Below are 14,690 nucleotides of genomic sequence, written 5' to 3' on the forward strand. Positions count from 1 at the left end.
GCAACTGTACCACCCACAACCGCAGTATATAGTAGTCTATGATATACCTTACTGTATCCTTCTACAGTATATAGTAGTCTATGATGTACGTTACTGTATGCTTCTACAGTATATAGTAGTCTATGATGTACGTTACTGTATGCTTCTACAGTATATAGTAGTCTATGATGTACCTTACTGTATGCTTCTACAGTATATAGTAGTCAATGCTGAGCTGGGGAATATAGATCCGTGCTACGTACCTTACTGTACCCTTTTACAGTATATAAGGGAAAGAGGCTACCTAGTCAGTTGTCCAACTGAATGTATTCAACTGAAATGTGTCTTTGGCATTTAACTCTCTGAATCAGAGAGGTGAGGGGGGGGGCTGCCTTAATCCACATCCACGGCGCCCGGGGAACAGTGCCTCTTGCTCAGGGGCAGAGACATTTTTTGATTTTTTATCTTGTCAGCTCAGGGATTCGATCCAGCAACCTTTCGGTTAATGGCCAAACGCTCTAACAACTAGGCTACCTATAGTTGTCTATGATGAGCTGGGGAATATAGATCCATGCTATGCTTCAGTGCACATGACTGAATCTTATTAGCTGCTTTATAGTCCTTGTTTGACTTGGCTTTGCTTTCATTCATTCTATCCCCAGCGGACAGGTTTCAGCCGCACACACAGTATTCTAGCATAACAAAACAGAGATTCTAAAAGGAAGGGCAGATCTTTCAGATGGAGAAGCATGGGAGAGACCAAAATAAGGATCCTAATGCTGCATCTCCACTGCCAAAGTTGCATCTCTCTGTTAGCTCCTAATGCTGCATCTCTCTGTTAGCTCCTAATGCTGCATCTCTCTGTTAGCTCCTAATGCTGCATCTCTCTGTTAGCTCCTAATGCTACATCTCTCTGTGAGCTCCAAATGCTGCATCTCTCTGTTAGCTCCTAATGCTACATCTCTCTGTGAGCTCCAAATGCTGCATCTCTCTGTTAGCTCCTAATGCTGCATCTCTCTGTGAGCTCCAAATGCTGCATCTCTCTGTTAGCTCCTAATGCTGCATCTCTCTGTTAGCTCCTAATGCTACATCTCTCTGTTAGCTCCTAATGCTGCATCTCTCCGTTATCTCTCCGTTAGCTCCTAATGCTACATCTCTCCGTTAGCTCCTAATGCTACATATTCACTGCCAAAGCTGCATATCTCCGTTAGCAGCTGCTTAGCTACAGAGACACTACCATCTTAATATGACTCGGCTGTACTTGCCTTCCGCCGTCGTGGCGACATAAGGAGAATGCCAACCAAGGTCATTTGGAGACAAAGGTCCTTACCAGTGAACTGAAACCGCTCTCTCTCTCTCTCTACATACATACACGTCTCCCCACCAGCTGTGCTTGCCCAGCCTACAGACATCCAGGGCGAGCCCAGGCCCAGAGACCCCCAGATCGTCCATCTGGGTCTCTTGATCTCCAACTGGCCCCGCAAAAACACTCTGAGCTCCCCAGACTCCGCCTCCCATTGGTGGATGGCCAGGCAGGAAGTAGGAAAGGGCTGCGATGGTTCAGACGGGTGTCTCCATCCATGTTAACCCCGGGTGACAGGGCGTAATCCCTGAGAATAAGCCTAAATCCGGGGTGTCCCCACCTGCTCCCTCCCTCCCTCCACCTTTCCTGCTGTCCATCTACATGGCCAGGGTGAGAGAGGAGATAGAGACAGTTAAAGAGAGTGTCTGGAAAGCAGATTTGTATTACCATGAGAGTCAACATGGTGGGTCTGGGTCTATTTTAGTGTAACAGTGCCAGGGCAGGGAGAAAGGCCTTGCTTAGTAGGCTGTCCATGTACAGACTGTCTTAGCTGCAGCACAGCAGGCAGCTCCCTGTAGCCAGGCAGAGACTGAGGCAGACTGCATGAACAAGCTCAGCATTTAGCTGTCCCTTATCTGCAGAGGGAATCTAGCCTCATACAATATCATACAATGTGTTTATGGCATTATTGCGGTCTATAGAATATCTAAGCTTTGATTACCCAGGTCTGTACTATTCAGAATAAATATAAGTTTTGTGTAGGATCCAAATAACATTATTATTTGGTTATATCCAACTAGTGAGGTCATGAGACAAACACATGCCGACAACATGCAAGTTGGCGGACAGTCAACCCGTCAAGAGAAGTTGAAATGGAATGCATCTTGATCCACACAACATTGTTCGAGACCAATACAAAATAATTTCCAATCCTGATCCACACAGCACTGTTTGAGACCAATACAGCATCATTTCCCTCACAATACAGCACTGTTTGAGACCAATACAGCATCATTTCCCTCACAATACAGCACTGTTTGAGACCAATACAGCATAATTTCCCTCACAATACAACACTGTTTGAGACCAATACAGCATCATTTCCCTCACAATACAGCACTGTTTGAGACCAATACAGCATCATTTCCCTCACAATACAACACTGTTTGAGACCAATACAGCATCATTTCCCTCACTATACAACACTGTTTGAGACCAATACAGCATCATTTCCCTCACAATACAGCACTGTTTGAGACCAATACAGCATCATTTCTCTCACAATATAAAGAAGCTACTTGAGGCAGTGGGGGTTACCATGGAAACCTGGACCAGGGCTTAAGAGTTCCGATGGTTTCAGAGTTGAACCTATCTGAACCATATTCTTCTCACAGAGAACGTTTGTTGTGGAACTAGGATAGGAATTCACATCCCCTCTTTCAAGTAAATAGGAACACTTGGCAGAATCTAAAGAGGGGAGGGACTTTTTGGCCTTTAAAGCCCCAATCAGGAGTTTATGTTTCAGCCTGACGGCAGCCCCACCAGGGACAGACAGTCCACGAGCACAGCATAATAGTTGAAACTTACTTTGAAGCCACATGGCTTGTTTCCAAAGACAACACAATGAAACACATAAACAGTGGAGCAACGGTACCTTTAATGCAGGGTTCTGATATGATGAGACGGCTGTACGAAGGTCAAAAGGCATTTCTACGTTCCATTCTTCAAGAATCAACAGTTGGAATGGCCATTGAACAGCAGGAAATATTCTAAATGGTGAGACCTTAAGAAGAACACCATGATTATCTCTACTGATGCCTCTGAATAAACGATATCCGAGAACGCAATATGAGAGAGTTAATGGCTGCGTCCCATTTAGTGCACTACTATGGCACTAAACAGAGAAATAGGGTGCCATTTGAGATGGATCCAATGTGGTGTCATGATAGACGGAGGGGGTAGTGACGTTGGACCAATAACAGACTGGTAAATGTCACGACGGCCGTCACAAGTGTTCACCGCCTGTTCACACTGAATGAAGGATACAGATCACCGGCATTGTTGCCTCCCAGCCTTTCATCCTTATTGGATTCTCTGCCCTTTGGGACGGCATTACCTGTGAAGTGCTCACTTGTGAAGCGCTCGGCCTACATTCTGATATTCAGAAGAGCAAACCAGCAACAACCACTGACACTAGGAAAATAACACTGGATGTATTGGCTTAGAGTTAGCTAATAAAAGTCATTTCTGTCATTTACCAGCCTACATCTCAGAGCTGTATAGAGGCCTAGGTACTATCAATATCAATGCAACCATCTGCCCTTCATATACTCAAGGCAGGTCTTTTTATTATTATGGTTCTATCCCAGAATGATTTCCTTCTGTGCAACGACTGGTTACCCAGTTGTATAAGTCCCCCCAACCGCACCACTCAGGTCTCTTTTCAGAGAAGTGTTGCTTGTTCTGATAGAATGCAGACACATGATTTGAAGGTGCTCTAGAATGAGGAGAGAAAAATATTTTTTACTTTTAGCTTCTGCTCCCCCTGGTGGTAGATAATGGAACATTCCAAAAGGAAGGTACTGTCGTGTATAGGACGAACCATTTTTGACATTTGGAGGGTAAAAACCTTCCAAAACCACCTTAAAACACTCCCATGCCTTGTCATATACAAGTCTCAAATAAAAACATCAGATCCTTTTGCTTAGAGCATTGGTAACCTCTGGGCTTCCCCTGGTATCTGCTTCAACCCTGAAGGTTGCATGGAGCCTAGCAGAACCCATCAACCTCCAGAGGACACCGTGGTTCAGGAATATTGAGGTTAGTACAGAGGTTGAGAGATACCTGACCCTGGGTCTATGCTTAGAGGGCAAAGTGTCCCTGGAAGAAGAAGGTGGTCTTACCATGGGTGTAGCTGAGACCCGGGCTGAGGGAAGAGGGGCTGGCGAGGTGATCTCTGCTGGGGGTGTGGAGGCTCCCATCCTTCTCCTTCTTCTCCTCTCTGTCCTTCTCCTTCTTCTCCTCTCTGTCCTTCTCCTCCCTCTTCTCTCGCTCCTTCTCCTCCCTCTTCTCTCGCTCCTTCTCCTTCTCTCGCTCCTTCTCCTCTCTCTTCTCGCGCTCCTTCTCCTCCCTCTTCTCTCGCTCCTTCTCCTCCCTCTTCTCTCGCTCCTTCTCCTCCCTCTTCTCTCGCTCCTTCTCCTCCCTCTTCTCTCGCTCCTTCCCCTGGCTTCGCTGGCTCATTCTCCCTGGGGTCAACAGGACGGGGTCATCACTGGGAATTAAGGCAGCTGGAGGAGAGCAAAAGCGAGAAAGAGAGAGAGAGAAAGAGAGAGAGGGAGAAAAGGGAAAGAGAGAGAGAGAGGGGGAGAAAAGGGAAAGAGAGAGAGGGGGAGAAAAGGGAGAGAGTGGGAGTGGGAGAAAAGGGAAAGAGAAGAGAGTGAGGGGGAGAGAAGAGAAAGAAGAGAGTGAGGGGGAGAAAAGGGAGAGAGTGTGAGAGGGAGAAAAGGGAAAGAGAGAGAGAGGGGGAGAAAAGGGAAAGAGAAGAGAGTGAGGGGGAGAAAAGGGAGAGAGATATTAATTTGTATCTGCTGACCAACAGCCTGAGCAGCAGGGGTTCTCCTCCCCCACTGGTGATGACAGATGATGACGACACGGTGCCCTCTAGTGGCACGGCTGCAAAGTTTCCATCTAACGAGGAGTAGGGTGAAGTTGCACCTAGAGTTGCATTTTCCCCACTAACGGTTAAGGTTAGGATTGGGGGAGGGTAAACTGATCCTAGATCTGTACCTAGTGGAAACGTCACCCTGCAGCGTTATAACATATTAATGCAGAGAATATCTCAGTATAGTACTATGGCAAAGGGTTAACGAGATTTGGTTTAGTGTATGTGAAGCACACACAGCATAATTAATGAATAACATCCTAGGTAGAGAACACATTGTGCCTAGTAGCGCTCTTAAAGGGAAAATGCACAGAGAAACCATCGAGTAGCGCTCTTAAAGGGAAAATGCACAGAGAAACCATCGAGTAGCGCTCTTAAAGGGAAAATGCACAGAGAAACCATCGAGTAGCGCTCTTAAAGGGAAAATGCACAGAGAAACTATCGAGTAGCGCTCTTAAAGGGAAAATGCACAGAGAAACCATCTAGTAGCGCTCTTAAAGGGAAAATGCACTCTAAGGTTTCCAGTGTGTCTTAGTACAGCAGTCCACTGTTACAGTGAAGCAGTCCACTGTTACAGTGAAGCAGTCCACTGTTACAGTGAAGCAGTCCACTGTTACAGTGAAGCAGTCTAATGTTACAGTGAAGCAGTCTACTGTTACAGTGAAGCAGTCTACTGTTACAGTCCACTAGTCAATAAGGTTTACAGTGAGTCTTAGTACAGCAGGCTACTGTTACAGTGAAGCAGGCTACTGTTACAGTGAAGCAGTCTACTGTTACAGTCCACTAGTCAATAAGGTTTACAGTGAGTCTTTGTACAGCAGTCTACTGTTACAGTGAAGCAGTCTACTGTTACAGTGAAGCAGTCTACTGTTACAGTGAAGCAGTCCACTGTTACAGTGAAGCAGTCCACTGTTACAGTGAAGCAGTCTACTGTTACAGTGAAGCAGTCTACTGTTACAGTCCACCAGTCAATAAGGTTTCCAGTGAGTCTTAGTACAGCAGGCTACTGTTACAGTGAAGCAGTCTACTGTTACAGTGAAGCAGTCCACTGTTACAGTGAAGCAGTCTACTGTTACAGTGAAGCAGTCTACTGTTACAGTCCAGTCAATAAGGTTTCCAGTGAGTCTTAGTACAGCAGTCTACTGTTACAGTGCACCAGTCGGCAGGTAAGGATGTTCTCGAGCAGCTAGATGTTCTTTACCATTCGGCCATCAGATTTGCCACCAATGCTCTTTATAGAACACATCACCTCACTCTCGACTCCTCTGTAAACTGCTCATCTCTGAATACCCGTTGCTATGCCACCCCTAGGAAACTCAACGCCTAGGAAACTCAACGCCACCCCTAAGAAAGTCAACGCCATCCCTAAGAAAATCAACGCCATGCCTAAGAAAGTCAACGCCATCCCTAAGAAAATCAACGCCATCACTAAGAAAATCAACGCCATCCCTAAGAAAGTCAACGCCATCCCTAAGAAAATCAACGCCATCCCTAAGAAAGTCAACGCCATCCCTAAGAGAGTCAACGCCATCCCTAAGAAAATCAACGCCATCCCTAAGAAAGTCAACGCCATCCCTAAGAAAGTCAACGCCATCCCTAAGAAAGTCAACGCCTTCACTAAGAAAGTCAACGCCATCCCTAAGAAAGTCAACGCCATCCCTAAGAAAGTCAACGCCATCCCTAAGAAAGTCAACGCCATCCCTAAGAGAGTCAACGCCATCACTAAGAAAGTCAACGCCATCCCTAAGAAAGTCAACGCCATCCCTAAGAAAGTCAACGCCATCCCTAAGAAAGTCAACGCCATCCCTAAGAAAGTCAACGCCATCCCTAAGAAAGTCAACGCCACCCCTAAGAAAGTCAACGCCATCCCTAAGAAAGTCAACGCCATCCCTAAGAAAGTCAACGCCACCCCTAAGAAAGTCAACGCCATCCCTAAGAAAGTCAACGCCTTCACTAAGAAAGTCAACGCCATCCCTAAGAAAGTCAACGCCATCCCTAAGAAAGTCAACGCCTTCACTAAGAAAGTCAATGCCATCACTAAGAGAGTCAAAGCCATCACTAAGAAAGTCAACGCCACCCCTAAGAAAGTCAACGCCACCCCTAAGAAAGTCAACGCCATCCCTAAGAAAGTCAACGCCACCCCTAAGAAAGTCAACGCCACCCCTAAGAAAGTCAACGCCATCCCTAAGAAAGTCAACGCCACCCCTAAGAAAGTCAACGCCACCCCTAAGAAAGTCAACGCCATCCCTAAGAAAGTCAACGCCACCCCTAAGAAAGTCAACGCCATCCCTAAGAAAGTCAACGCCTTCCCTAAGAAAGTCAACGCCATCACTAAGAAAGTCAACGCCATCACTAAGAAAGTCAACGCCATCCCTAAGAAAGTCAACGTCTTCACTAAGAAAGTCAACGCCATCACTATGATAGTCAGACATACGAGACACAGCCAGCCGTAGGCCTAGATAGTGAACTCAACAACTGTAAGTGACATTTCAGTGAGTCAGTGACTATTGGAAATATTGTGGCTCACCAAAACATGGTACTGTAGAACCATAAAGCCAGTGTGAAACTAGATCAGCACTGTTCAGCCATACATGTGATGAACAATGTCATAGTTACAGACAACTTTCACCCACTCCAAACTTGTGGCCTAGCCAGAGAAATCCTTTCCTATAACTTGGAATTCATGACATTCGTTTAAGGTAAACACAAACTACTGGCTACTGTAACACGACCTTCCAATGCATCCCTGTCCTGTTGAGGTGTTGAGTTGGAGGACGTGAGCCTGTTTCCCCCTGTGAGCCCTCTCACCCCTGCCTCACCCCTGCCTCACCCCGCCTCTCCCGCCTCCTCACCCCTTCCTGTCCCTTTCAAAGGTCAGTGGCTTACCTGATGTGGTGGGGTGTTCTCTGATCTCTGCATGGAGCTGGTATGGGGAAGGGTGGGGACAGGTAGACAGAGATGGGGGAGAGAGAGAGAGAGAGATGGAGAGTGAGAGTTGGGTAGTGAGAGTTGGGTGAGATTGAGAGATGGGGAGCGAGAGATGGGGGAGAGAGAGAGAGTTGGGTGAGAGCGAGAGTTGGGGGAGATTGAGAGATGGGGGAGAAAGCGAGATGGGGAGGGAGAGAGAGAGATGGGGAGCGAGAGAGAGATGGGGAGCGAGAGAGAGATGGGGAGCGAGAGAGAGATGGGGAGCGAGAGAGAGAGATGGGGAGCGAGAGAGATGGGGAGCGAAAGAGAGATGGGGAGCGAGAGAGAGATGGGGAGCGAGAGAGATGGGGAGCGAGAGAGAGATGGGGAGCGAGAGAGATGGGGAGCGAGAGAGAGATGGGGAGCGAGAGAGAGATGGGGAGCGAGAGAGAGATGGGGAGCGAGAGAGAGATGGGGAGCGAGAGAGAGAGATGGGGAGCGAGAGAGAGAGATGGGGAGCGAGAGAGAGAGATGGGGAGCGAGAGAGAGATGGGCAGCGAGAGAGAGAGATGGGGAGCGAGAGAGATGGGGAGCGAGAGAGATGGGGAGCGAGAGAGAGATGGGGAGCGAGAGTGAGATGGGGAGCGAGAGAGAGATGACAGAAAGAGGGGGAAAGGGGAGGGGGTCCATCCAGGTAGTCAAGGGGTCAAGGTGACCAGAGTGATGTTGGTCAGTTTGTGTGCAGCAGTGGTGGTGGTGAAGGACACAGCAGCAGAAACAGAGGATGATGAAAAAGAGGAAGACAAGACAAAAAAGGAGAACAGACGTTAGTAAAAAAAATTAAAACCACAACAGCCTACTGACAACAGACCACAACACCCTACTGACAACAGACCACAACACCCTACTGACAACACCCTACTGACAACACCCTACTGACAACAGACCACAGCACCCTACTGACAACACCCCACTGACAACAGACCACAACACCCTACTGACAACAGACCACAACACCCTACTGACAACAGACCACAACACCCTACTGACAACACCCTACTGACGACACCATACCGACAACACCATACCGACAACACCATACCGACAACACTATACCGACAACAGACCACAACACCCTACTGACAACAGACCACAACACCCTACTGACAACAGACCACAACACCATACCGACAACATACCACAACACCACACTGACAACACCCTACTGACAACAGACCACAACACCCTACTGACAACAGACCATAACACCACACTGACAACACTAGGCAGATCACAACACCATACTGACAACAGATCACAACACCACACTGACAACAGACCACAACACCATACTGACAACAGATAACACCACACTGACAACACTATGCAGATCACAACACCATACTGACAACAGACCATAACACCATACTGACAACAGATAACAACACCACACTGACAACACTATGCAATCACAACACCATACTGACAACAGATCACAACACCATACTGACAACACTATGCAGATCACAACACCATACTGACAACAGACCACAACACCACACTGACAACAGATCACAACACCATACTGACAACAGACCACAACACCATACTGACAACAGACCACAACACCATACTGACAACAGACCACAACACCACACTGACAGCAGATCACAACACCATACTGACAGCAGATCACAACACCACACTGACAACAGATCACAACACCATACTGACAGCAGATCACAACAGCCTACTGACAACAGACCACAACACCCTACTGACAACACCCTACTGACAACACCCTACTGACAACAGACCACAACACCCTACTGACAACACCCCACTGACAACAGACCACAACACCCTACTGACAACAGACCACAACACCCTACTGACAACACCCTACTGACAACACCATACCGACAACACTATACCGACAACACTATACCGACAACAGACCACAACACCCTACTGACAACAGACCACAACACCCTACTGACAACAGACCACAACACCACACTGACAACACTATGCAGATCACAACACCATACTGACAACAGACCATAACACCACACTGACAACACTATGCAGATCACAACACCATACTGACAACAGACCATAACACCATACTGACAACAGATAACAACACCACACTGACAACACTATGCAGATCACAACACCAAACTGACAACAGATCACAACACCCCACTGACAGCAGATCACAACACCATACTGACAGCAGATCACAACACCACACTGACAACAGATCACAACACCATACTGACAACAGACCACAACACCATACTGACAACAGATCACAACACCATACTGACAACAGATCACAACACCATACTGACAACACCATACTGACAACAGATCACAACACCATACTGACAACAGATCACAACACCATACTGACAACAGACCACAACACCATACTGACAACAGACCACAACACCATACTGACAACAGACCACAACACCATACTGACAACAGACCACAACACCATACTGACAACAGATCACAACACCATACTGACAACAGATCACAACACCATACTGAAAACAGACCACAACACCATACTGACAACAGACCACAACACCATACTGAAAACAGACCACAACACCATACTGACAACAGACCACAACACCATACTGACAACAGATCACAACACCATACTGACAACAGATCACAACACCATACTGACAACACCATACTGACAACAGATCACAACACCATACTGACAACAGACCACAACACCATACTGACAACAGATCACAACACCATACTGACAACACCATACTGACAACAGACCACAACACCATACTGACAACAGACCACAACACCATACTGCCAACAGACCACAACACCATACTGACAACAGACCACAACACCATACTGACAACACCATACTGACAACAGACCACAACACCATACTGACAACAGATCACAACACCATACTGACAACACTATGCAGATCACAACACCATACTGACAACAGACCATAACACCATACTGACAACAGATAACAACACCACACTGACAACACTATGCAGATCACAACACCATACTGACAACAGATCACAACACCATACTGACAACACTATGCAGATCACAACACCATACTGACAACAGATCACAACACCCCACTGACAGCAGATCACAACACCATACTGACAGCAGATCACAACACCACACTGACAACAGATCACAACACCATACTGACAACAGACCACAACACCATACTGACAACAGATCACAACACCATACTGACAACAGATCACAACACCATACTGACAACACCATACTGACAACAGACCACAACACCATACTGACAACACCATACTGACAACAGATCACAACACCATACTGACAACAGATCACAACACCATACTGACAACAGACCACAACACCATACTGACAACAGACCACAACACCATACTGACAACAGACCACAACACCATACTGACAACAGACCACAACACCATACTGACAACAGATCACAACACCATACTGACAACAGATCACAACACCATACTGAAAACAGACCACAACACCATACTGACAACAGACCACAACACCATACTGAAAACAGACCACAACACCATACTGACAACAGACCACAACACCATACTGACAACAGATCACAACACCATACTAACAACAGACCACAACACCATACTGACAACACCATACTGACAACAGATCACAACACCATACTGACAACAGACCACAACACCATACTGACAACAGATCACAACACCATACTGACAACACCATACTGACAACAGACCACAACACCATACTGACAACAGACCACAACACCACACTGACAACACCCTACTGACAACAGACCACAACACCCTACTGACAACAGACCATAACACCATACTGACAACACCATACTGACAACAGACCACAACACCATACCGACAACATACCACAACACCACACTGACAACACCCTACTGACAACAGACCACAACACCCTACTGACAACAGACCATAACACCACACTGACAACACTAGGCAGATCACAACACCATACTGACAACAGATCACAACACCACACTGACAACAGACCACAACACCATACTGACAACAGATAACACCACACTGACAACACTATGCAGATCACAACACCATACTGACAACAGACCATAACACCATACTGACAACAGATAACAACACCACACTGACAACACTATGCAATCACAACACCATACTGACAACAGATCACAACACCATACTGACAACACTATGCAGATCACAACACCATACTGACAACAGACCACAACACCACACTGACAACAGATCACAACACCATACTGACAACAGACCACAACACCATACTGACAACAGACCACAACACCATACTGACAACAGACCACAACACCACACTGACAGCAGATCACAACACCATACTGACAGCAGATCACAACACCACACTGACAACAGATCACAACACCATACTGACAGCAGATCACAACAGCCTACTGACAACAGACCACAACACCCTACTGACAACACCCTACTGACAACAGACCACAACACCCTACTGACAACACCCCACTGACAACAGACCACAACACCCTACTGACAACAGACCACAACACCCTACTGACAACACCCTACTGACAACACCATACCGACAACACTATACCGACAACACTATACCGACAACAGACCACAACACCCTACTGACAACAGACCACAACACCCTACTGACAACAGACCACAACACCACACTGACAACACTATGCAGATCACAACACCATACTGACAACAGACCATAACACCACACTGACAACACTATGCAGATCACAACACCATACTGACAACAGACCATAACACCATACTGACAACAGATAACAACACCACACTGACAACACTATGCAGATCACAACACCAAACTGACAACAGATCACAACACCCCACTGACAGCAGATCACAACACCATACTGACAGCAGATCACAACACCACACTGACAACAGATCACAACACCATACTGACAACAGACCACAACACCATACTGACAACAGATCACAACACCATACTGACAACAGATCACAACACCATACTGACAACACCATACTGACAACAGATCACAACACCATACTGACAACAGATCACAACACCATACTGACAACAGACCACAACACCATACTGACAACAGACCACAACACCATACTGACAACAGACCACAACACCATACTGACAACAGACCACAACACCATACTGACAACAGATCACAACACCATACTGACAACAGATCACAACACCATACTGAAAACAGACCACAACACCATACTGACAACAGACCACAACACCATACTGAAAACAGACCACAACACCATATTGACAACAGACCACAACACCATACTGACAACAGATCACAACACCATACTAACAACAGACCACAACACCATACTGACAACACCATACTGACAACAGATCACAACACCATACTGACAACAGACCACAACACCATACTGACAACAGATCACAACACCATACTGACAACACCATACTGACAACAGACCACAACACCATACTGACAACAGACCACAACACCATACTGCCAACAGACCACAACACCATACTGACAACAGACCACAACACCATACTGACAACACCATACTGACAACAGACCACAACACCATACTGACAACAGACCACAACACCATACTGACAACAGACCACAACACCATACTGACAACACCATACTGACAACAGACCACAACACCATACTGACAACAGACCACAACACCATACTGACAACAGATCACAACACCATACTGACAACAGATCACAACACCATACTGACAACACCATACTGACAACAGACCACAACACCATACTGACAACACCATACTGACAACAGATCACAACACCATACTGACAACAGATCACAACACCATACTGACAACAGACCACAACACCATACTGACAACAGACCACAACACCATACTGACAACAGACCACAACACCATACTGACAACAGATCACAACACCATACTGACAACAGATCACAACACCATACTGACAACACCATACTGACAACAGACCACAACACCATACTGACAACACCATACTGACAACAGATCACAACACCATACTGACAACAGATCACAACACCATACTGACAACAGACCACAACACCATACTGACAACAGACCACAACACCATACTGACAACAGACCACAACACCATACTGACAACAGACCACAACACCATACTGACAACACCATACTGACAACAGACCACAACACCATACTGACAACAGACCACAACACCATACTGACAACAGATCACAACACCATACTGACAACACCATACTGACAACAGACCACAACACCATACTGACAACAGACCACAACACCATACTGACAACAGATCACAACACCATACTGACAACACCATACTGACAACAGACCACAACACCATACTGACAACAGACCACAACACCATACTGACAACACCATACTGACAACAGATCACAATACCATACTGACAAAAGCATGGTGACTGAATGGATGAGGAGGAGTCTGCTCAGGTCACCAGAAGGGGTGGGGTAACATAACACCCAGTGACATATTAACACATGCACGCACACACACCAGTGGCGCCGACCACAATCCACACACACCGGGAGCAGCCTGGATTAGCAGAGATTACAGGAGTACCAGGGATGAGGAGGGATCATCCAGAGACAACACACAGCACTGGGTGGGCGGGTTGGGCGTGTCTCCTGTTAAGCACCAATCGCCCCCATCCCTGCCAGTCAAGAGAACAAATAGCAACTGGTGCATTCCATTGGCTCTGGCCTCAGGGAGAGGC

The 14,690-nt window shown here is 46.7% G+C and overlaps 1 protein-coding gene across 4 annotated transcripts in view; it reads right to left on the reverse strand.

Moving 5' to 3' along the window:
* Positions 1-14,690, reverse strand: part of LOC110500965 (oxysterol-binding protein-related protein 8) — a 151,590-nt gene that overhangs the window by 60,623 nt on the left and 76,277 nt on the right. For 2 of the 4 annotated variants that reach the window (XM_036945131.1, XM_036945133.1), the window contains 2 exons: positions 7,830-7,866; positions 4,186-4,569 (listed from right to left, as the gene is read on the reverse strand). In XM_036945131.1, the coding sequence (XP_036801026.1) occupies positions 4,186-4,569; positions 7,830-7,866 (421 nt within the window). The remainder of the gene's footprint in view (positions 1-4,185; positions 4,570-7,829; positions 7,867-14,690) is intronic. The other 2 variants (XM_036945132.1, XM_036945130.1) reach the window with 1 other exon arrangement.

The sequence above is a fragment of the Oncorhynchus mykiss genome, chromosome 15 (genome assembly GCF_013265735.2).
Source record: "Oncorhynchus mykiss isolate Arlee chromosome 15, USDA_OmykA_1.1, whole genome shotgun sequence".
NCBI classification, from domain to species: domain Eukaryota; kingdom Metazoa; phylum Chordata; class Actinopteri; order Salmoniformes; family Salmonidae; genus Oncorhynchus; species Oncorhynchus mykiss.